Raw genomic sequence first — 24,176 nt, 5'->3', positions numbered from 1 at the left:
TAACGGAAACAGCTCTTAACATTTATTTGATAATGCTCAAGTTTTCAACTCTTCAGTACAAGTTCTCTTTCCAAATGTAGAGAATATTCACTAGATGTTTCTTCAAATTATTTCGAATATTCAATTATTTTAGAAAATTACCAGTACCCTCTTCATAATTTTTATAGAAATAAAACAATTTTTTTCATAGTTTCAGGAACTTGTTTCAATTTTGAAAATTCTTGCTTTGCAAGATGACTCTCACGAAGACTCGTAAATAATAGATGACTGTCCTTCACGAAAAATATCTCCCACATTACTGGCATAAAGTCGTAACATAAAGTTTCATAGGTTCATAGTTTCGAGAACGTATTTCAATTTTGAAAATTCTTGCTTTGCAAGATGACTCTCACGAAGACTCGTAAATAATAGATGACTCTCCTTCACGAAAAACATCTCCCACATTACTGGCATAAAGTCGTAACATAAAGTTTCATAGGTTCATAGTTTCGAGAACGTATTTCAATTTTGAAAATTCTTGCTTTGCAAGATGACTCTCATGAAGACTCGTAAATAATAGTTAACTGTCCTTCACGAAACATATCTCCCACATTACTTGCATAAAGTCGTAACATAAAGTTTCATAGGTTCATAGTTTCGAGAACGTATTTCAATTTTGAATATTCTTGCTTTGCAAGATGACTCTCACAAAGACTCGTAAATAATAGATGACTCTCCTTCACGAAAAACATCTCCCACATTACTGGCATAAAGTCGTAACATAAAGTTTCATAGGTTCATAGTTTCGAGAACGTATTTCAATTTTGAATATTCTTGCTTTGCAAGATGACTCTCACGAAGACTCGTAAATAATAGATGACTCTCCTTCACGAAAAACATCTCCCACATTACTGGCATAAAGTCGTAACATAAAGTTTCATAGGTTCATAGTTTCGAGAACGTATTTCAATTTTGAAAATTCTTGCTTTGCAAGATGACTCTCACAAAGACTCGTAAATAATAGATGACTCTCCTTCACGAAAAACATCTCCCACATTACTGGCATAAAGTCGTAACATAAAGTTTCATAGGTTCATAGTTTCGAGAACGTATTTCAATTTTGAAAATTCTTGCTTTGCAAGATGACTCTCACAAAGACTCGTAAATAATAGATGACTCTCCTTCACGAAAAACATCTCCCACATTACTGGCATAAAGTCGTAACATAAAGTTTCATAGGTTCATAGTTTCGAGAACGTATTTCAATTTTGAATATTCTTGCTTTGCAAGATGACTCTCACAAAGACTCGTAAATAATAGATGACTGTCCTTCACGAAAAATATCTCTCACATTACTGGCATTGGTAGACAATGTAAATACTATTGTAGAACATTGAGTTCTACAATATTTTCCATATCATTCAAATATGAATTTTATACGAATTTTTATATCATTCTTATTTCAAATTGAATCACTGTCACTTTTCACTGGCAATTGAAAAAATGAAAGTCTCACCTTGATCGAAGAAAGCAGCATCATAAATCACGAAACGTGATTTGAATCGGTATCGATTTGTTGTCCCCTATAGTGAGATGCACTTCAAACTGTCAGAATTGGTTTAATGTGAAACATTGGTGTTACTTATGAGGAAGACTGACAGTTCAAAACAGTCGTCACTTTCTTGAAATCTGTCAGCATTGATTGGATGTGAAGCATTGATGTTTCTTATGAGACCTACTGACAGTTTAGAGTGATTCTCACTTGCTTTCAATCTGTCAGCATTGGTTAAATGAGAAGCATTGATGCTTCTTATGAGAAATGCTGACACTTTAAAGTGGATCTAACTTGAATCAGTCACAGTGAACGTCAGCGAACTCATGCTGTTCAATGAGACGCGAAATAGTAATGGGATAAATGTCATAAATGTCATGCACTTGTTTCGAGGAGTAAAATATCGCAATTTGAGTGATTTGAGTCGATCCAATTCCAAGTCGTTGTCATGGTCATAATACTCTGGGTTTCAGACTATTATTTACTGGTTTCCTGGTGAGAAGGAAAGTATTCTTCACTTTCTCAACGTAGGGACAGGTCTTCCTCAATGAAACAATGCTCAAAATCTTGTTTTTTTTGTAGCTTTGACAACGAACTCTTTCAATGTTTCTAGAACTCCCCAGAAAAATAATTTCTCATATTGATCTTTTATTTTATTCACATCGGTTAAGAATAAATTGAATGATCATATTCGATTCAACTTCAAAGTCCCATGAACGAACGTTCATGATACTATGAAGTTTAAAAGAATAGCGAACTATTTGTCAAAAATAAAATTTCAATACATTATTGGATGAACTTTGAAACAAGAATTATCAGAAATGATCCCAGGAGTCTTGTATAGGAGTCCAGATTGCTTATAGCGATGAGAGATACCAATCTTCAATCAGGGTTGCAATCAAGAACTGAGGTAGCCTCTGTACTTTAGTAAAGGTAACAAGGATACTGTTTAAATTTGAAAAATATCTACTTGAAAATATAGATAAAGGATACATGAATGTACATCGCTTTTTGATAATTGGATGGAAATGGCAATGAATTCATATTTTTATTTTGAAGAGTATGCTAAATATTCAAAGCATAAGAATTTGAGAATCTAATAACTAAGAATAAGGATATGTAAATGAAATTTTAAATCAAGCAGGAATCATATTATATTATTCAATTGACTATTTCCAGTGATCAACAATTTTTATATACTTTCATCACGGATAACAAAAATAATAAATAAAGCACAATAAAACTACTATACACAATATACAAAAAAATAATATAAGTTAATATTAAAGCTAGTAGCATCTATAATAAATAATATGTTTGTGTTAAAATAAATACTGTAATGAAAAAGTAAGTCTCTGTAATATTAACATATAATTACAATAATTGAAGCTTTGAATCCATGACTCGGAAACTCGTAAAAAAAATCTAAAATATTTATCACAATAGAATTCTAATAATATTTCAAAATAATGATTGATGTCACATGAACGGACACAGGTTTTCGCTCACAGTTTTAAATTATGGTATTCAATATTATGAGTCATTCTATTCACACGAAATTGCCAGAGTTTCAAAAATCTAATTTTGTCATCCTATTCAGGAATTGAATCGTTAATAGTACTATTGATTATACTATCGTTCAAATATGAAGACAATCACGACTTTTAATTAATGACGACTTCTTCAATTGAATCATATTTCAAAATAGGAGCGAAATTTATAGCTTTGTTTGGAAATACAGCTTTGCAAACACGTTCTAGGCCTCACATGAAACTAACAATCACTGAAATCCTCATTCAATGTTTCTAATGAATTTCCAATGATCTGCTCCAATTATGTATTTTTTAGATTTGCAATGAATAGGCTATTGTACATTACAAACATTAAAACATTGTTCTCAAAGTATTGCCATGGGTCCAATTTAGGAATGAGCCATCATCTGCCATCATTGATAACATTGATAATACTGATGGAAAAGAAGAATCAACCCATGAAATTTGAACTCTTTTTTGTACTATTCATAAATTATAATATCGTATCAATCACAGCAATTTTGCCCGACACACAACATTGGAAATCCAACATCAAGTCACTACATTAGGCATCTAACATCGAAACAAAAACATTTGAAGTCTAATACTGAATTGAAGCATTAGAAATCCAACATAAAAGTACAACATTAGTCATCTGATATCAAATAACAACATTAGAGATCCAATATCGAAGCACAACATTAGAAGCCTATTATCAAATCTCAACATTAGACTTCCAATATCAAAACACAACATCAGAAAGCTAATATTGAATGACAACATAGAAATCCAACATTAGAAATCTAATATAGTATGTTAACATAGAAATCCAACATCAAAAATCAACATTATGAAACTAATATTGTATGACAACATAAGAAATCTGATATTGAATGACAACTTTGAAATCTAACCTCAAAACACTACATCAAGAATCACAACATTAAAAGCGTCAACTATTATCACATTTGTTTCTTGTTTTTGGCGTTGTTGTCTTGCGTTGCAGGGATTGCGGAAAGTGTGCGATTGTGTTTGTAGACCAGCCATGTAGGGTCGTACATTCTGGACGCCCAACCTCCGCCTCCACCGCCTCCGCCCCATCCGCCGCCTCCAGCTCCACCGGCCCCGGCACCACTTGTACTGTAGCTGTCGCCGGTAGCACTCGCCCAAGCACCGCCTCCGCCCCCGTAACCGCCTCCTGATTACACAACAAACAACAAATCTATGAGAGTCCAATTCACGGTATGGATTTCAATGAACCTAAAATTTGAACTTTAAACATATCTTCGATAGGTAATAATATTAATGAAACAGAAATAATGATTTGAGAAGCTCAATAAGTCAATGATTTTCAGTTATGCATAGCATATGAGATGATAAGGTTTTCTAATATATATTAAGTGTGAATATATTTGAAATTTTGTATATTATGGGGTCTTCAACTGATTGAAACATAATATCTAGCTCAAAATAATCAGAGCATTGCTATAATAGTGATAGTTTAAATATGCGTATAGTGATCATAAAAGGAATGCCGATGTCTCTTATGGTTGAAACGAGATACCTTCCTACAGTGTTCACTAATCCCAGTTAAAAGTTAATTTCAAGTTAGAGGTGTGATAGCATTGTGTGGTAAGAAGTTTGATTGAATGGTATGATACCTTTTTGATTGTTCTGATGACTAAGTCAGCAAAAGATAATTAGTAACAAATCACTGTTAACCGTTCCCAGTAATTATACTAAGTTAATGAGCGACTATATTCAACCAAGTGAATTAATGTTAAATATCGTGGAAAAATATGAAAATTGGATTAGGCTTACTTCACAAACCAAAACCATGCTACCCGAGAAAGAATTAGACAAGTTCCTAGAAAAGGTGACTACTTGTCCAACTGAATAAAAGAAAAGAATGCTACAATAAAACAACTCGTCTAAAAAGAGAAGATTCAACTAGAAGCTTCCTCCGATTTGTATAAAACTTACCAAGATATTAAACTGAAAATTAGATTCAACCATAGAGTTTTGACAGATTTGTGATTTGTTTGAGAACCATTACCAACAATACTGGAGATACGAGTAACAAGGTCGTTTTCTAGATAACAGTGTGAGTTGTCTGTTACAGAGTTAATGCTCTCTTCAGATACCTGAGGAAAGACTAACATAGAATAACTTCAATAACTCTGACAATAGAATAAAACTCCATGTCGGAAAAAAGGAAAACAAAATGGTGTAGATTCTGAAATGAAAAGTGCTGACCAAAACAAAAACAATCAAGAGTAGAAGACACCTTCCAGAATACTCTCTTCTTTAGGATACAATCGTGATTCTTCAGTATTGCTACTTGCCAGGATACTTGAGGAAGGACACCGGAAATAACTAATAACTGATAGTACAGTCAACGAAGAAAGATGAAGAAAAGATTTTTTAAGAAAGAAGTTATCACCCCAGAGTATAATGAGAAATCAATACAATAAGGAGAAGTTATATTGAAGACGAAAATAAGATTGAATGGTTTCACTAAACTATTTTGAAATAAGTCAAGAAGTAATCCACGTCCAGAAGATGATCAAAGTACCACACGGTGACCAGAGAACAACCTTTTTCCAGTAGAATCTTCGATCCGGTGACATCAGCTACATACCACCTCCGTTAGACCATCCTCCACTGCTTCCGTGACCGCCTCCGTGACTGCTTCCATGATTTCCTCCGTGACCACTTCCGTGACCACCTCCGTGACCACCTCCATGACCTCCATGACCTCCGCCTCCTCCGTAATCACCCCCACTGTCACTCGGAGGTCCGTAGCTATCTTGGCCCCCTATAGAAATACATAGTTTTCGTAATATTTGTGCAGGACAATCATATGTCCAGCAATAGAGATTCATGAACGGCCAGAGGTTGAAGGAAAGGTAACAGACCCGTTTCAAATAAATAGGGAGGTTGATGTCTGTGGATATAAAAGACGCTAACGCGATTGATACGTGAATAGATCACGGGCTTACGAGGGGAAAAAGTGGCAAACTACCAAAACTTCTTCAATCTCTAGATTTTTAATGGAAATATTGTCCAAATATTTAGTTTATGTACACATTTACATTAACATTCAAGAAACAGACTGTTAAAAGTAAAAGTTCATAAGTTATAAATCAGGATAAACTTGAAAAAGTATGTACAAATTTATATTTACAAACAAAATTAATTTAAAATTAAAAATAATACAAAGTTCAACTAAAACTCTGGCTGCTTATGTCATTGATTGCAATTTCTGTTTCTGTATTCATATTGTTCAAAGAAATATTGACATCAAACTGTTAACAGAGGGTAGTTTATAGAAACAAAAATCGCTATTAAATCAGATTATTTTATCACATTTTAATGATTGATCTAAATCACATATAATGATCGTCTCAGTGGAATGTAAACGAAGATGCTTTCAATCGCAAGGTATGGAATTTCCTGCTTTCTTCAACCTGCTTCTTCCTCTGAATGGAATTTGAAGTATTTTGGTGAATGACTGATATGTACGTTAAAGATCAATTTGAATCTTCTATTTGATATAGAATATAGAAGTTATATAATGCTGGAATCCTATTATATTAAGCGAGCAATTTCTGTATTTTTATATTTATATCTAGATATTCATGTTCAACGGATCTCGAAAATGGCTCTAACGATTTTCACGAAATTTGGAACATAGTAGGTTTATGATATAAAATTTCGATCCTTGGGAAAACTCGCTGAACGAGTGAGTGAGCGAGTGAGTATGTGAAAAATCAAAAAATCGCATCACGGAAATTCATAAGATGAAATATAGCCAGCTGTAAATTGTAAACACGATCATTTTAGAGAATTGTGTTCTGTTTATCAATAAATAAAAATAACAAGCGAAGCTCGGCGCCCTGATATTTCATACATTATCAACGGGATCTGATATCTGATAATTTTCTTTAGTAGGCACTACTTCTCTAAAAGAAACGGAACCAATTTCGTACAAACATGCACTTAAACAATCCCAAGGTAGTTCGCTCGATTAAAGCAAAGACCTTAAAGAGATATAGACCCACAATGCCTATGCCTCCCCAATGATAGCTCTTACTTGAAATTGAAGGCCGCCATTGGGGTATTTTAGCACGAGATATTATATCTATATATTTGAAATATTATAGATTACAAAGGCATTGGTATGTAATAATCTTATAGGTTGCCCCCTCAATGGCCGATTTCAATTCCAAGTACAACACTAGCGCTGCATGTGAGTCTAATCCAAGGTCTTTGGATTAAAGTATAACATCTTTTCAAAAAAAGTACATTTTCAAACATCCAAAATCACAAATCATTAATATATTGCCTTCAATAATTTGTGGATCTTTCAATGTACAAATAAATGAATAATACTCTTTCAGGTGCTCTCAACTTTCACACAGCTGCAATCACGTCCTGTCGAGTTTAGTACAATCCACTAGGACAAATAGTAAAAGTCTGGAAGCTTTCCGCAGTTCTGCATTATTAGGCCTACTTACAAAAGTAACAAGCTCATGCAAATCCGTGAAGCATGTCCTGAAAAATATTCATGCAGAATAAAATATTAATTATTTCGAAAATGCTTTTTTTTTTAAAGAAAATTTTGTTTTTCATTATTCCAAGCAACAATTCACGAAATCGACTAGGTTTAGAGGAACTGACCTGCAGACGACCAACTAGCCTGGCCCCCGTGGCCTCCTCCGCCGTGCATCTCGTGCAGAATGATGACCTCCTTGGAGTTGCCCTTGCCCTTCATAAGCATCTTGAACAGCTGCAGTTTGCTGAGCATGAGGGCCAGCGTGCTGAGCATCAGGGCCTTCAGCGCCTTCATCTTGACGATCATCATCAGTAGCGGACCCATCAGCGCGGCTTTACTCATCAGCCCGGACATCATCATGTGCAGCATGTTCTTCATCTTCATTTTCTTGCGCGCTGCATCGACGTCCACAAAAAATAGATCCATATAAACACAGACAATGAAGGCGTGAATCTGTGGTATTAATTGAGCATTTCATTTTTGGCCAAGTTATCTATACTCATATAAGATGAGACTTGGAGAAAATATCCATGTTGCCAAATTGTGCGAAATTGCAATCTTTTTATGCAAGGCAATATGACTGGATATATTTGACAGAATTCTAGTGTATGATCACATTGGATACGTATATGTGCAAGTGCACGCGTGGTGATGCATGCGCAGATGAAAAACAAAATCTGAAATAAGCAATAGGTTTAGTGTGAACACTAACCCCTGCCCTTACTCAGTGCAAAATATAGTTCAGTGTAAGCAGCTACAGACAAGTCACATCGTGTTTCAATGTATCTTTCAGATTTTGTTTCTCGACTCATGCATGATCTGAAGTTCACTTGTACAAACACGCATACAATGTGATTCTTATCCAATCATAGTTGATTTGAGTTTTCAGTTTATTCTTGGAGTTCTAAATTATTCAACTTGATTTTCCGTTCCAAAAGCATCATCTCATTTAAATTCTCTTCCGCGCTGAACCGAGATCGAGAGCAAATTCAGTATTTTGTGTGAGTCGTAAATAAACTAATTTTAGTAATATTGTTTCATCATAAGAACAAATAATTCATGAGATTAATGTAAACTAATTAATGAGAAATTTTGAATAGTTAATGAGAAATCAATGGAGAGTATAGCAATATATTTTAGATCATGACAATGATGATAAATTCAATAATCGATGATTACCTTCAGCTATAGCTCTGCCGATACTGATATCTACCGAAGACCCGAACTCTCGGCTTTCTCCATCGACTCTCGCGATGACCCCCGTTGGCAGAGCCACCCGCACCACATGACTTTCTAGAAATTTGTCAAATTTCTTCTCGAGCAAAGTTGTGAACGTGCTGAAGTCATAGGACGTGGACCGGCTGCTATCTCCTATCTCATTGGACGACGTTGGATCGGCACTCTCACTCTCCTTGTCCACTCGCACTACAGAGATCCAATCGCCAAACACGCGTATTGCTGGCAACATAATACATAACACGTTGCACTTTATTTGATAACCAATAGATTTCAGGTTCAAATATTGGATTCACTCGAATAAAACCATAGAGAATAGATAGCACAATAAGGTAAAGGTCGTATGGTATAGGGAGTTTACGTTCCCAATTTCACTGTTAACTCAAGCTGATAGTCCTAGTTTTAACCGTGATTAATTCCACGAAAACCAATCAGAGAAGCCGTCTTTTCAAAAGCCTTCTCTGATTGGTTCTCTTGGAATTAATCACGGTTAAAATTTAACCGGCTGTTGTGCAACCGGGTCCTAGTAGTTGTTCTTTGTCGTGAAATTATGTGACGCTGGTACATCTCACTGTGCCGTTCTTACACTCGCAAAAACAGTAATATATTATAGACAGTAGTCGACAGTGATCAGCTTCAGTTAACAAAAAATTGGCTTGAAATTTGTGACATAAACTACCTATACCATGGGATATCTACTAATGCTGTATTTGTTCTATAATCAAACTTGGTTCATTTCATTCATTCATCTTGAATACAATGTAAATTTCTCCTCTTTTTCCCCAGCCCACCACATCATATTTTAGGAATTTTTGCTTGTGTTATATATTCATTGTTACTGTCATTGTCATTGTTTTTTTCATTTTTTCTGAATTTATTATTGAGTGTTGAGAATGAATGGGATTGAATTGCAACTAAGCTGGATACCCACATATCAGTGTCAGTGAAAGTGACCGGTAAAGTGAGAATATTATTTCCATAAGTTCTAATGGGACTATATTCATACTCGCTTGATCGTGATGAGTGGGAATAGTCCTCATGGAAATTAAATTTTCATTGTGCCGGTCACTTCAACTGATAAGTTGGAATCCAGCTTTATAATGGGGCTTTCTCGGACTACCTTAGTCCAAGCCTCAAACAGTCGTGATGTAACAAAAGAGCTTGTAAATTGCTTAAAAACTGTTATATTATGCTATAAGTTCATATTATTAAGGTTTCTTATGGTTTCGAAAATTGATATTATTATCATTTAGGAATTATATTTTCCTACAGTTACGTTGAAAAGTGGCCATTGCTGCACTGATTACAGAACGCAAAGAATCACTTTTCCGCTCTAGTGCGGGAAAAATTTTTCTGCACTCCAGATTTGCAACATGGCAACGCAAAATACTTAGTAGGTTATATGGAGCAACAGTGCAGCAAAATCAAAATGAAGTTGGTAACAGTGACTGGGCTGCTATAGTGAGCAGACGTGCAACGAAGCACAACGCGCTAATTATTACATTACATATTATAACCAAGGACAACGAGGACTTTAGGATTTTAGGATTAAGTTTTTTATCAATAATAAAATTACACAGAAAAACATTTGATGGATTTCAGGCAATTTTACCCATAATTACCCACTTTTCATATTCCATGGTAACTGTAGGAAAAACTTAATGTGAAATACGTGCGCAAAGTTCCTCTGCTGCACTCAAGAAACCATTCCGCCCTCGCCTACGGCTCGGGCGTAAACGTTTCTTTCGGTGCAGCAAACTGTCACTTTGCGCACTAGTTGCACAAATAACTATTATCACAATGAGGATTCGTTCAATATGTGATGTTACGCGCTCTCAGTATCCCAATATCGTTGATATTGTAAATCGTGACTGAAACAGCTATTACGGCGGGCGGGGCAGTTATATTTTATAATTAACAATCAAGGATTAATATCGGGAACCGAGCTTCGCTCGCTTGGAGTACAAAAGCATGAACAATTATTTACGAAAGAAGAAATTATAATAACATTCATAAAATTCATACAGAAATGTTCTATCTTATCACAGTAAATTGAGATTAATTCCCAGAAGAAATGCAAAACTTTCCTCACAAAGGCCCAGTTGCACAAAAGCCGGTTAAATTTTAATCCTGATTAACTTCACGTGAACCAAATCAGAGAAGACCATTTCAAAAAGATGGATTTACTGGAATTAATCAGAATTGAAAATAACACGGCTTTTTTGCAACCGGCACTAAGTACCTGATTGAATGATTACAAAAGTTCAACAGCTGAGTCATAATTTTGACACAGTCCCACACACATGAAATCACTCACTCACTTCCATCACCAACAGACGACAATTATTATCAGCTGTCTTTCCAAGGATGAATAATAATTATTCTTTTAATGTCCTTCAGCGAGTTTTCCCAAGTATGAGACCTAGTGCAATCAAATCTTTATTATTATTATTAGCGTATGGCTTTGAATGGTGCGGAGACCCAAGGATAGTTCCACCTCACCGTATGTAGTCCAAAGTTCCCAAATGGGAAACCGGACACTAAGGTTATAGTAAGCACAATACTTTAAATTTACACTTTTTACTTCGGAATATAGTTCATTTTGATGTTGAAAAGTCCAAACATATACAAAACCGAAACAAAACACAAAACCACTAAGCCAAATTTAGAAAATATTAAATTTAGACAATAAATTTAGAGCCGAAAATGTATAGCACGTTACAATTTTGCCATGGCAACCACCATCTGAGAAATTTCTGAATTTCGTGAGAATCGTTAGAGCCGATTTCGAGATCTGGTGAAATACAATCATATAAAACATATCTAAACATATATAAACAGAAGCTGCTCGTTTAATAGTACAGGATAATGCCATTTATCCTATTAGAGTTTGGCTCTGCTGATTTACATCACAGATCACATCCCACCATGACAGCCTACTTCATGACATACTGTATTGTACTTTCGAAAAAAGAATTGACTCAACTATCAATATAATTCAATCCACATCCCATTTTATGAACATCTTATAATCTGTAAGATCAGTAAATCAAACAATGATTACGTTTTAGCAGTTGTTAACAGTAAAGCCTGCTCCAGACATGCGTCATTCAGCAAGCAGCGAATGTTCGGCGTTCGGCGAACTATTGGTCTTGATATTTACCGATTAACGAGCACACATCTACATACATGCGTGGTTTGCCGAGCACTTGCTCGTTTTGGGAATAGCTAATATTCGTCAACTGAATGTCATCTACCGTCAACATGGATCTCGATATTGAAGATGTTCTTCTTGCTAATCCTGCTTTTATAAATAAACCAAACTAACCCTATGTACCCCGGTCAATAACTGTACAGGACATAAAAAATCCTAGAATTTTAACTTCAATTGAATAAAAATAAATATTAGTAGAAATTTTTAAAACATTTATAGAATTAAGATTATAATTCATTAACCTGGACAGTACTGGTTATTATCTAGTTTTCATAAAGATTTGAATTATTCATTAACTAGCAGATAACCCGTGCTCCGCAAGGGTTTATTTTAAAAGTTGACAAACTGGAAACTTGAGCGAGTGAAATCTTGAAGAGGTTGAAGTTTAGTTCTTCAACTTGGTAGTAACATAATAAAGTGACAGAGTTCAAATCTTGTTTAGAAACCTTCCTCAACTTGATGCCAACCTTACAAAATTGAACTGGCTATTAATAATTTAGTTATCAATTCGAACCATCTGTTTCGGCATCACTAGATTATAGTATTATGGTATGTACATGAAATGTGCCTTTTGCCGAATATTCGTCCACTTTGATGTTCGACCCTGACCGGGAAAACAACGAGCACGAATGTTCACTGCTTGCCAAATACCAAACATCCATCCACACTACTCGTGATTCGGCGAGTACGCTTGGTGTTCGCCGAATGTCGCATGTCTGGAGCCGGCTGAAACAACGAGCACGAATTTTCGCTGCTTGCCGAAAAGACAAACATCCATCCACACTACTAGCGATTCGGCGAGTCGCTGCTCGGTGTTTGCCGAATGACGCATGTCTTAAGCTACAGCAATAATTATTATGTCCCAATGCCATAGATAAACAGAGGAAATGAATAATTGCGAATGTGAAAACAATGCGAATATTTTGCGCATGTCGATGGATTTGTTTTGCAGGCTTTAAATCTGAGACATACTGAAAAGTAGAACGTGGAGAAAGGAAATATGAATAAAATATGCAGAAAACTTGCATATGAATTATTGTACAGTGATAGTTATTTCTATTATGAGCATTGCGCTCGTGGGATGTTGAAAAGGAAAATGGTACAGTGGGACGATTATTCTTCTTGTGAGAAAAATGCAAATCATAGTGGGAGATCTTTGTGAATTATGTGCCAATGAAAGCGGTACTGGATTTCATCTTGACAACAATGCTCGGGCTTTATTTCTGAACAAATTTCCAAGCAAGATAGTAGAGGGCACGAGCGTCGGAGTACATTTTTATTTGAGAATCTGGTTCACAGAGGAAATGGAAAAGTAAGTTTGAAGATGTTGAACATATTTGTAATCATGCTACAATATAATTTGTAAACAGCTTGAATATTGATAACACAAAAATAGAATCAGTCATTATCTTGTGATTTGTGATTCACCCTGATTCTGTAATCCCAGACCAATGATCCACTCCACTATTTTTTTCATGATGGTTTTAACTTCATGAAGTTGGTAGTTAGTATAACCTATTAATAAGCAATGTAGGCTACAGTTCTTGTAAAATATTCTACGTAAAATATATGAAACTGTATTCGGCTTGTCATAAATCGAAAAGCGAGGCGACATGACGCGAGTCTGCTAGACTAATAAAACAATATCATAATATGATCATATTATAATGCTCACATGAGCCAGCCTTGTCTCAATGTTAACATTATAATATATGATCATATCATGATAATTATCTAGTACAGACTCGCGTCACGTCGCGTCGCGGCTCAATATGCTGCTAGCCTTGCAGTATTTCCTGTTTGTGATAACGAATATCTGAGAAAAAATGTTCAATTCAAATTCATGAATTAAACATAATATTTCTCCAATGTATACGGAACAGATTACACCCTACAACAATACGAGTATATATGTCTAATCAAGCAGCAAATCAGACTCCATGATATGGTTAATTTAGATAGCTCACTTCCGATTTCGCCTACTCTCTTCTGATTGGTCGATAGTGTGAAAAATACCCAACTTGAAAGTCTGCCAAAGTAATGACAAATTCAAACCTTTTTAAACAGAGATTCTACTCAATAATTGTATTCAGCGATTATTCATCATAATCATCATAATCATTATTCATCATGGTCTGTCTTTGCATTTTAGTTCGGTAGCGCTTGTTGGATCTACTCTCGACTCTCATGATTGGGCAATAGTTTGTGATCTAATTCGGAACTCTACCAGTAGAAGGCAGCATGTTGGGTCATATTTTCAACTCCGTTTACTCTCCCTCCTGATTGGCTGAAAGTTTGTAATGTATGTGATTCTAAACTCAGCCAATAAATAGCAGCAATTCCTGGGTCATGATTTAATAGAGCGATTATCGATTTACTTTATTTAATTTATTGAGAATCTTCAATACTTTTAGGAAAAAGAAGAAGAACTTTCCTTCACAGTTCATATTGCTGTATCATGCGCTTTTATGAAGTGATAAATTTGATTTGATTTCTGCAAATTCCGAGTTTCATTACAAAACGATGTCGAATCAAGAGGGTGTTGAGAAAATATTAGTTACCAAATAATGAATCAAATTTCCTGACATGTTAGTAGACCTATGGCTCACAGTGAAACAATTTTCTTGGGTCAATATTTAAAGAAATAATCGTAAGCGATAGATGAGTAGGCCTAGCCTACAGTGAAGAGTTTATTCATTTATTTTATAAGCATTTACATATTTACTTGGTAGCACTATACAAAAGCAATATGCATCTATATTGTTGAATTCTCGTGATTGGTCAGAATCCTTGATTCTGATTGGCTGAAATTGGCAACTGAACACGGGATATAAAATGGCTGGTTTAAATTCAATTCAATTTATTTGCGATGATACGATGTTACATGAAATAGGACATTTTTTATAATATGGCAGGTTATTTAAGTGCTTTTGGTAGAGAAATTTAGAAAATAAATATTCATGTTCCACCGATCTAATTATTTTCAATCAAGTCGAACATCATCTATACTATCTGCACAGCCAGCACGATATACATATTCTGTTCAAAGGAAGTGAACCCAAAATAAATGAGATTGAAATATAGGGTTGAACAATTAGTGGCTCTTGAGTTCAATCAAGACTGAATTAAACTCAACTTTATCTTTTGTTATACTGTATTCAATATTTGACTTTGCCTATTGTTCTAAGAATTTAACGGCAATAGAATAGGCAATATTTATTTTTCAATCACTCAAAATTATAATTGTTTATACTATCATTCACCCAAATTCTTGCGTTCGTTTTGTTCAGAACAAATGCCAATTGAATATCAATTGAAAAATATTAACCATACATTCGGACTCCATTACAGTTTTCCGTCCTATCTTATCCTGCGAAATTAATCACTGCAGACTCCAACTACTCATAGTCTATCTCACTCCATAAATAAAGTAGCTCTCAACTGATCAAGCAATACATGTGTTACACTAGCCTAGTGTAATATTAATATAAAACGTACAACGGTTTCTACGTACTAGATACTACACATTGTAGTATCTGAACAAACGAAATAGTTTTTGGCCATTCATTCACTTAACTCTTTATTGGCCGAATCATAGTGCGTGCTTTTTTCCACTGGGAGAGAGATGATGGCAGATGGGTGAGCGTGTTGAATCAATTGCTAGAATTCCTGGATGGACGATACGCTACAATTCACTTTCACTTCTTTTCTTTCCATTTCAATAGAGATTTATTGATGTTATGGTGTTTATATTATTGATCGCGCCACAGTAAATTGATAAAAAACTGTATTCAATGCTTCTGGATAATTCGTCGCTATTCTACACAATAATTTTCTCCAAATATATTGATATAGCGTTTTTTCCAATTGAAAGATTGCGGTTCAATTTTATTATCTGCATGGATCATCATCATCATCATTCTTGGATGAAAATATCACAATAGAGTGCAAGCGATAAATTTTGTCTAGTAATAATATTTATGTGAAGAATGCAGTCCAAGAGAAATGTTTCAGTTGTTTCCACTACAAACCAATCTCTTTATAATCACATTTTAGAGCCAATATTATGGTGACCTTGTACTGTTATAATATTTTACATTTGTGAGCCAATGGTATGATGACCTTGAAATATTGTAGTTGAAATGAAATGAAAATATTCTTCATTAGGCGGTGTTAGGACTTTCAAGTCCTTTCAACCACTCAACCTTGAAGTTAAAATTTGAAACGGATATCTTTATTTTTCATTGTTTCTACAGTTGGTATGTAGGCTCAGCTTATCGTTAACTAATAAATCGCTATTTTTTCTGGTGGGTTTTTGAATTCACAATGTAAATGAGCCAATTCACATTATAGAGCCAATATTATGGTGACCTTGTACTGTAATAATATTTCACATTTTTGAGCCAATGGTATGATGACCTTGAAATATTGTAGTTGAAATGAAATGAAAATATTCTTCATTAGGCGGTGTTAGGACTTTCAAGTCCTTTCAACCACTCAACCTTGAAGTTCATATTAATTTGTTTATATTTTTCATTGTTTCTACAGTTCTTATGTAGGCTCGGCTTATTGTTTCTTCTACTGATAAATCCATTTTCTCTATTTTTTCTGGAAGGTTTTTGAGGGCTATTCTTCATAATGTGAATGAGTTCATTATCAACTTCTCCCTATCTCTTCAATTGGTGGCTGGATCTCAAAATTACAGGGATTTTAATTATAACGACCTTTAATATCATGCATGAGCTAATGTTAAATTCATTTTTTCGAATAATTTAGAAGCATAGAGACAAATTGGCATTAGGAGTTGAATGAGCAACAGTACTTGCTTATACTTTATTAATTATAGTGTAACTCTAATCCGTAAATTCGTGGAAATTGAATTGATTATTTAAATGATTCATTTTATTTTATTGATTTTATTATTTAAATTTGATTATTCTTTTGTATAATATTAAGCTTCTAAGACATCGAACGTGAAAAACTATGACAGAGAGACAAAAATTACAATCAATTATGAGAAAAGTATGAATTTCTGATTCAAGTATTCAGGTGAAAATTACAGCCCATAATTCCAATAGAGTGTGATATTTTCTTCCACATTATGAACAATAGCTTCAAATTCAAACATTCAGATTCATAAGAGAGCTCCTCTAGTCTCCTTCCATAGACATTATGCTTCAAAAATTATTTAATAGAATCTTCTATTCTCTATTGATTCAAGTTTTTTTTATAATTGATAGAACTAAATTCCTGATTGATGATATAAAATAGACTAAGGACTCTCGCTACTGCGAATATTGATAACAGAATAAATAATAGCTGGAAGAAATTATATGAACTTCTTTGTTTTTGATAAACTGTCCGTTAGCCAAAGTGCTAGATTGGAACCGAATTCCACCGGACAACGTTTCTGAATTCTGATTCATCAGATGAAACAAAACCTCATTCAAATACTCATTCTTCGCAACACTGATCTAGAATCTAACATTATCTGTGATAATGGCTAGTGAGCGCGGCAGGATCCCAAGCTAATCGCCTTTTGTTCAGTAAAATCCCAGCAACCACTTTCGAATCAGATCTTTATGTAGGTGATTTGGACAATTATGATATTTGTCTTGGAGGCACAACACGTCGATTACACGCTAAATTTACTTTCGAGATCTTTACTTCTCCACATGAGTGGAGTGTCGACATTTTACACTGGGTAGAAGGAAGAGGAAATGAGGATAGAATAAGGAAGGAAGGAAAGGGAACATAGAATGAAGGAGGAAGGGGAGAGGAAACAGGAGAATGAAGAAGGAAGAGGGAGGAAATGTAGAATGGAAAAGGAAGAAAGGAGTGAAATATGGCTGATTGTGATAATGACCCACTTTTCAGATGCCTGGCGCTTCCGAGGAAAGCGTCAAAAATGAGGCAGACAATCGGTCACTGTGGAAGTCCAAAGTAGATGATAACATCGATGGAATGACAATAAGGTCCATTGTACAGATATATGGTGATCACCTGCTTGGGTGATTTACCAGCTTCAAAACGCCTTGTGTGCGTAGAAAACACTGATATTTTCAAATCAAGGAATGATTCTAGCATAATATTGAATCTCAAAATATGAGCACCTTGAATTATGATTTAGCAACAATCTGCTATCTGGTACCAGACGTATTTTTTCAGCAAATATTTCATACGCATCATCGAACTCTATACTACTTGTTAATACTGTCCAATGGAATCAAGGAGTTATGAAATCAAGAGAACAACAAATTTTGCTACAACAATTTTGAACAACATTCAGCTGCTATAAAATGTGCATATTATGAGAAAGAAATAATACTGTATTTTTAACTCAATATATAATTTGAGAGCAAATCTCGATCTCAATATTCTGATAGCCTACTCTATTCATCCACATTGATTTTAATTATTGGGTCTCATTATTAAGAGAAATGAAATAAATGGTTACTAGATAAAATTTAGCTTCCATATGTGCGAAGAAAGTAGTATTAATATCTTCATGTATGGTTTGAGACATAAGGATCGAGTCTCTTTACTCTCATAAATGAATCTTCTAATCTCATTTCATCACGATTTCATGTTAATTTACAATAAACATTTATCAATCCATAATAAAAGGTTCTAATATGATAATATTCATTCAACGATTCAACCCTAGTGATTTGCATTGAAATATAAGTGAATATTGCGAATAAGACACATTCTCCATGATCCCGTGCAGACTCTCCCAAACCGTATGAAATCGGAGATTTGTGAACCTTCAATAAATTGTTGTAGACTGCTTTGGAATGATCTGATCGGTCAACTAATGAATTATTCCATCCAAAATGTTTTGGAAATCTCGTCTTAACAAAACCTTTATGATAGAATGCAGTGAGAATCTGAATATCACAAATTAAAAATATTTAAGGAAAATTATGATCGGATGAGGTTTTTCAACTAATGTGAAAATAGACCAATGCAACTCATGTAGTAGTCACAAAGATTTCTGTATATATCAACAAATAATTTGATTCTCACCAAAAAATCAGAATCATGATAATGCTATTTATCCCTTTCATTTTTCAAAGAAACCATAAGAAAGAAATTATTGTGAGAGAGATCCCATCGATCCAAGAGAGATTATCCAATTTGAAAAATTGTTAACGTTTTTTGGGATCATGATTTACTGGAAAATGATATGAACTAATATCAGAAATATTCAGAATATTTGTTATTATTATCACAGAACTAATAATTTACTTCTTTGAACAATTGACTTCTTTGAATACCATTTAAAGTCTATAATTATCAGCCAGTAGGCAAAAGAGATGTTGGCAGACCAAGCAAGCGGTGGCAATAATAGGATGTTTTATGTTTATTTGAATAATTGGCTAGATGTGAGTCGGAACAGGTTATAGCCTAATCCTTGTTTGTAAGAAGAACAATTGACAGAATCGAAGCTATAAAATATTGAAGAAATAACACTTTTCAATGTCAGAAATTAGCAGTGTGTTCAAGGAACTACTCTTCGATTCTATTGGTGGATGCGATTCCAAAGCCAGCTGAGAAATCACTAAACTTCGACCAATCATGTGCGAGTAGGCCTACATTTCACGAGTACAAATCCAAGCCCACAGCAGCTCTCATTGGCTGAAGCTAGAACGTCATCATATTCTCCATTTCGTCGATACTGTCCAATGGGATATTTACTTTGGAATCCAAATTCGTGGAGAAATAAGTTGAAGAAGTTTTCAGGTATTCACTAAAAGTATTTAGAAAAATTGTAAATGAACAAGGAAATCAATAATTGAACTTGGTTATAGTCTTATTATGATACTCATCAATAATAAGCAAGCCTTCTTCTACAATATTTATTGTGGAATTAGAAATCAATAGTATCTTCCAAAGAAAACTTTCGTAGATCCTCTAGTATATTGGGAAGGAATAAAAATCTAAGTACCTTTTTTTAAAATTGTTTACTTACTACATGTTTCGACATGTATTTCATTATCAGGTAGATTTTTATTTTATTCCAATTGAAGAGTAGCCCTAACAAGACAAATAGTTAACTCTCTTTTTGTATGATTCGTAATTAATGTAATTAAGAAATGAAATCGAACGTCGAATAAATATGGGCCAACTCCCACCTTAATGATTGGTCTCTCATGACATTGGCATAGATTACATTGACTGAGACTAATGGTTTGGACTTTAGAAGCTTTATTTATGTCGTTCATACATAATTGATTGTAAACTTTGGAATAATAATGCTCAAAATCATGGAAATGTTATATAACAATACTCCCAATATAACGCATAATATATTATTTACTATCACTTCAATCATTTAAAGTCAATAAAATCTAATCTGACTTTGATGCTGAAGAGGCGATTGATCGTCTCACTTTTAAGGTATTGTTAAACTTATAATAACAGAAACTTGTGATTTTGATTTGATTTCGCTCTCTAGTAGCTAGGTTGGTTCATAGTATTCTCATCGCTTCTGGATTTCGGTAACTGCTCTTCTTCCATTGATCGAGAAATTTAAACTGACTTGGGAGTTTTCTAATATTTTAAACCTGGAGATGATAATCAATGAAATGATTATGGGGATGGTAATTATGGGGATGGTAGAGGGGATGGTAGAATATAGTGACCGAAAACTGTGAGAATAATTATTGCGTTTATTATAATCCTGGAAAGAAGTGGTAATTATCAACTTTAATAATTTAGCCTGAAAAAAGTTGTGAGAATAATTATTTCGATTATTATAATCCTGGAAAGGAGTGGTTATTATCAACTTTAATAATTTAGCCTGAAAAAAGTTGTGAGAATTTTGAAACCTTTCTATGTTTGACAGAAGCTTTCCGAATTCGCAGTTGTCACGAATTGAAAGTCGATGATGATTGTAAAAATAAATCCAAGTTTGGGAATGTGTGGAATTTTCATGCATTAGAGAATCATCAAACTCCTTTGTGATATTTGAGAGATAACTCTCTGTGGGACAATATAAGCTACAAGAGGTGATAAACTCAGTGATAGTTATAAACTTCACAAACATCCAAGAAGTTTCTTGTTTGGTTTCGTGTTCAGACAAATTCAAAATTCTAGTTGATACATTTTTCGGACTTGAAATTGTGTGTGATACGAATCATCACACCCTGGACTGTTTATTTTAAATTAAGGTTAAAAACAGTTTTGGGTTGGTCTCTACCTTGTTTATTAATTAATAAGTAAATAAAAGTCCTGGGGAATTCACTACGTTTGATACCAATATAAATTATACTCAATCGTCCCTCCTGAGCTTCTATTGAATACTATAGCGATAACAAACAACTAAATGCAATATGTGAGATATTCGGAAGCATTATTGAGAGCGTCACTCATCAGGTATCACTAACGACAACGAAAAATGATCTCTGAGGTACATATTATTTTCAAAAGGCAATATTCTAGACTCAATCATCATACTCAATTATAATGGATAAAAATAATGACTTCTATGAGAATCGCGCTAGATTCAAGTCTCACTCACCAGTATAGTTGACAACGATAAATTGGGATGACTAAAAACTGTCATATACTAAAAAATAGCTTTCTTTCTTGAATTCCTCACTAAACAGATAACAGTGGTACTCATGATACACCAATGGGTATCGTTGAACACATTGGCAATGTATGATAACTATAAACTGTATATCACTTGGAAAAATAGCTTCCTTTCTTTAACTACTCACTAACCAGATTAGATATCAAACGTTCGAGATTAGATATTGACGTTCAGATATGAGTTAACAAATCAATGATTACAAGCACTACAGACAGATAAAAATGAATAAAACTTGATGAAAAATCACAAAAATTGTGGGATATTTAGTAGAGTAGCTTCCTTTCTTGAATTGCTCACTAACCAGGTATAAGTAAACACATCAACGATTACTTAAGCACTTGAGACAGATAAAATAGGACTTGGTAAAAATCCACACTACCTTTAATCCTGGACAGTCGATCGATGAGCAAAATGATCTTCCTCTCGACACAAGCCATGGACGGTTTGGCGAAACAGTCGTCACCGACAGAGGTGGTTGTGGTGACGCCGGGGGGTGCAGCGACGCCATCGGTGGTTGATGGAGGTTGAGGTTCGACGACGCTTCCTTCAGCAGAAACGACGCTACACAGGAGAAAAGCGAGTAGAGAGGAGCTGGTGAAGAGAACGGCCATCTCTCGCGGCGTCTAGTGAACGTCTGCTTCCCTTCTCCAGGCCGCAACCGGTTTTATTCGAGAAACTTGGTCAGTGGCACGGAGGGGATCCCCATCCCTTTCATCTAATCTGCTGCTCTCAGTTTTCCTTCACATTTCTATTATTGTTTGTAGCCGCTTATTTCTGAATCCGGCTGTGCGACAATCCGCGTGACCGGCTCTGCAAGTGTCCTTGAACGTGTGCTTTACTTGGAAAAATTCACTTTCCGTCTGGAAAATCAGCTGATCCTAAGCTGGCGCCCCGCTGTTGCATTCTTTCTCCTCAGCGGATCCGATTTTCGATTTCAGTTCACTTTCTTCGCCAGTATCAATTTCTAATCAGGTTGCAATCAAGGTAAATAATAGAGAAGAGTGTTTGTTGCTTCTCTATACTACGAGTAGAATGTGCATTACTTCTCTCTGTTTACCTAGATGGCAATGGGAGGGACCTAACTGTTGTTTCAATGAATTGAAATTTGGATGTTCAATTTATATCTAGGAGAATGAAATAAGGATTCTGATTTTCTTCTACTTGATCGCAAAGAGAGAGAGAGCAACTATCAATGATATAAATTGGGATTTGGATCTCCAATGAGTGGAGACCGGATTCCTAAGCAGTCCTTATTGTACAAAGCAGTTGGCAAAAGAGATAGAGGACGTCCAGGAGAAAAATGGTCTGATTATAAAGACGATGATGTTCGGAACAGGCAATGATACCTCCACCTTGAAAGGAAGAAGAAGAACTTGATCTCCAATCAGTAAATTCTGCTATAGTTGAAATCGATAATGGGGGAAAAATAATTCATATTGGAACAATTCAGGAGAATAGAGAGGATTTTGATTTCCTTCTACTTGATTGCAAAGAGAGAAACATAACTATCAACAATATAAATTGAAATTTGGATCCTCAATTAGCGAATTCTGCTATTGAATTTTATCCTAGTGAATGAAGAACAAAGCATATTAGAACAATGCCTGGAATCCACCTCTCTTCGTCCTGGTAACAATATGGGAGGAATGTAATAGTTTTGATGAGTTGAAATGTTGTGATAATTAATTGACGTATGACGTTCCTTTTTTTATTGCATTATATCTCTATGATCTAGGTGAATGAATGGGAATGTAGAGTTCTCTACTTGCTTGCAATGAGAGGAATGAAACTCTTTTCTACAATTCAAATTTAAAAGTTTAACAATCCTATGGTTACAATGCAGATGTATTAAAGAGAATGTTGATTCTTTATAGCAATCAGATGAGAGCAATTAAATCTCAATAAGTTGAAATTTTAAAGTTCATCTATTCTGATATGATGAAATCTTGGAAAGAATAGAGGAATGTCTATTACATTCCTCTATTCATCTTAGCAGCAATGAGAGAACTATCAATGAGTTTGAATGATTGAAAGTTCATTAACCCCTCTGTGGATGATATTTCAAATTTGCTCAGAGAGAAAGAGAGAGAGAGACAGATTGATTGATTATTTGTCTTTACTAGGGCGGAGAGAGAACTCCTAGTCCTCTCTGCCACACAAGAGAGAGAGAGAGAGAGATTGATTGATTGATTGATTGATTGATTGATTGAGTACTTTATTTATGTAGATTACAATATATACTGTCTTATACACTTATATACAATAGCTTACAATACAGCAAAATTATAGATGAATTTACATGATATAGACTAAGAAAATAATTATTGAACTGTATATGATATGAAAAAGCAATTTGTAATATGATAACTATAGATAATAATTATATTGTTATGCATCTACATAAATTGGCGGAGCTTTGGACATATCAATGTCCATTCTTGGGAAGAATATTTAAAATATCCTCCCCACTAACTCTCTACCAAAACGTTAATTTCGTTATTTAA

The 24,176-nt window shown here is 34.5% G+C and overlaps 1 protein-coding gene across 2 annotated transcripts; it reads right to left on the bottom strand.

Moving 5' to 3' along the window:
• Nucleotides 1-2,670: 2,670 nt before the first annotated feature.
• LOC111051801 (keratin, type I cytoskeletal 10-like) lies at nucleotides 2,671-22,993 on the bottom strand. 2 transcript variants are annotated; one of them, XM_039419495.1, is made up of 5 exons: nucleotides 22,052-22,993; nucleotides 8,801-9,079; nucleotides 7,747-8,016; nucleotides 5,705-5,881; nucleotides 2,690-4,261 (listed from the first exon to the last, which is right to left on the bottom strand). In XM_039419495.1, exons 1-5 carry the CDS (start codon nucleotides 22,281-22,283, stop codon nucleotides 4,026-4,028), a joined length of 1,194 nt encoding a protein of 397 aa, XP_039275429.1. In that variant the 5' UTR covers nucleotides 22,284-22,993; the 3' UTR covers nucleotides 2,690-4,025. The 2 variants fall into 2 exon arrangements, with proteins under 2 accessions (XP_039275430.1, XP_039275429.1); XM_039419496.1 differs by lacking the exon at nucleotides 5,705-5,881 and having other exon boundaries at nucleotides 2,671-4,261; nucleotides 22,052-22,315.
• Nucleotides 22,994-24,176: the final 1,183 nt, after the last annotated feature.

The sequence above is a fragment of the Nilaparvata lugens genome, chromosome 1 (assembly GCF_014356525.2).
Source record: "Nilaparvata lugens isolate BPH chromosome 1, ASM1435652v1, whole genome shotgun sequence".
Taxonomy (NCBI): domain Eukaryota; kingdom Metazoa; phylum Arthropoda; class Insecta; order Hemiptera; family Delphacidae; genus Nilaparvata; species Nilaparvata lugens.
The sequence above is the reverse complement of the archived record's forward strand: the minus strand, read 5'-3'. Positions and strand labels throughout refer to the sequence as shown.

What these genes read in the sequence shown, in the direction of transcription:
- LOC111051801 (XM_039419495.1), bottom strand. Translation starts at nt 22,283, where the DNA reads ATGGCCGTTCTCTTCACCAGCTCCTCTCTACTCGCTTTTCTCCTGTGT. An exon ending in CGGCAGAGCTATAGCTGAAG is followed by an intron (nt 8,017 to 8,800) that starts GTAATCATCGAT and finishes ACGTCGATGCAG; the next exon opens with CGCGCAAGAAAATGAAGATG. An exon ending in GGCTAGTTGGTCGTCTGCAG is followed by an intron (nt 5,882 to 7,746) that starts GTCAGTTCCTCT and finishes GTATTTCTATAG; the next exon opens with GGGGCCAAGATAGCTACGGA.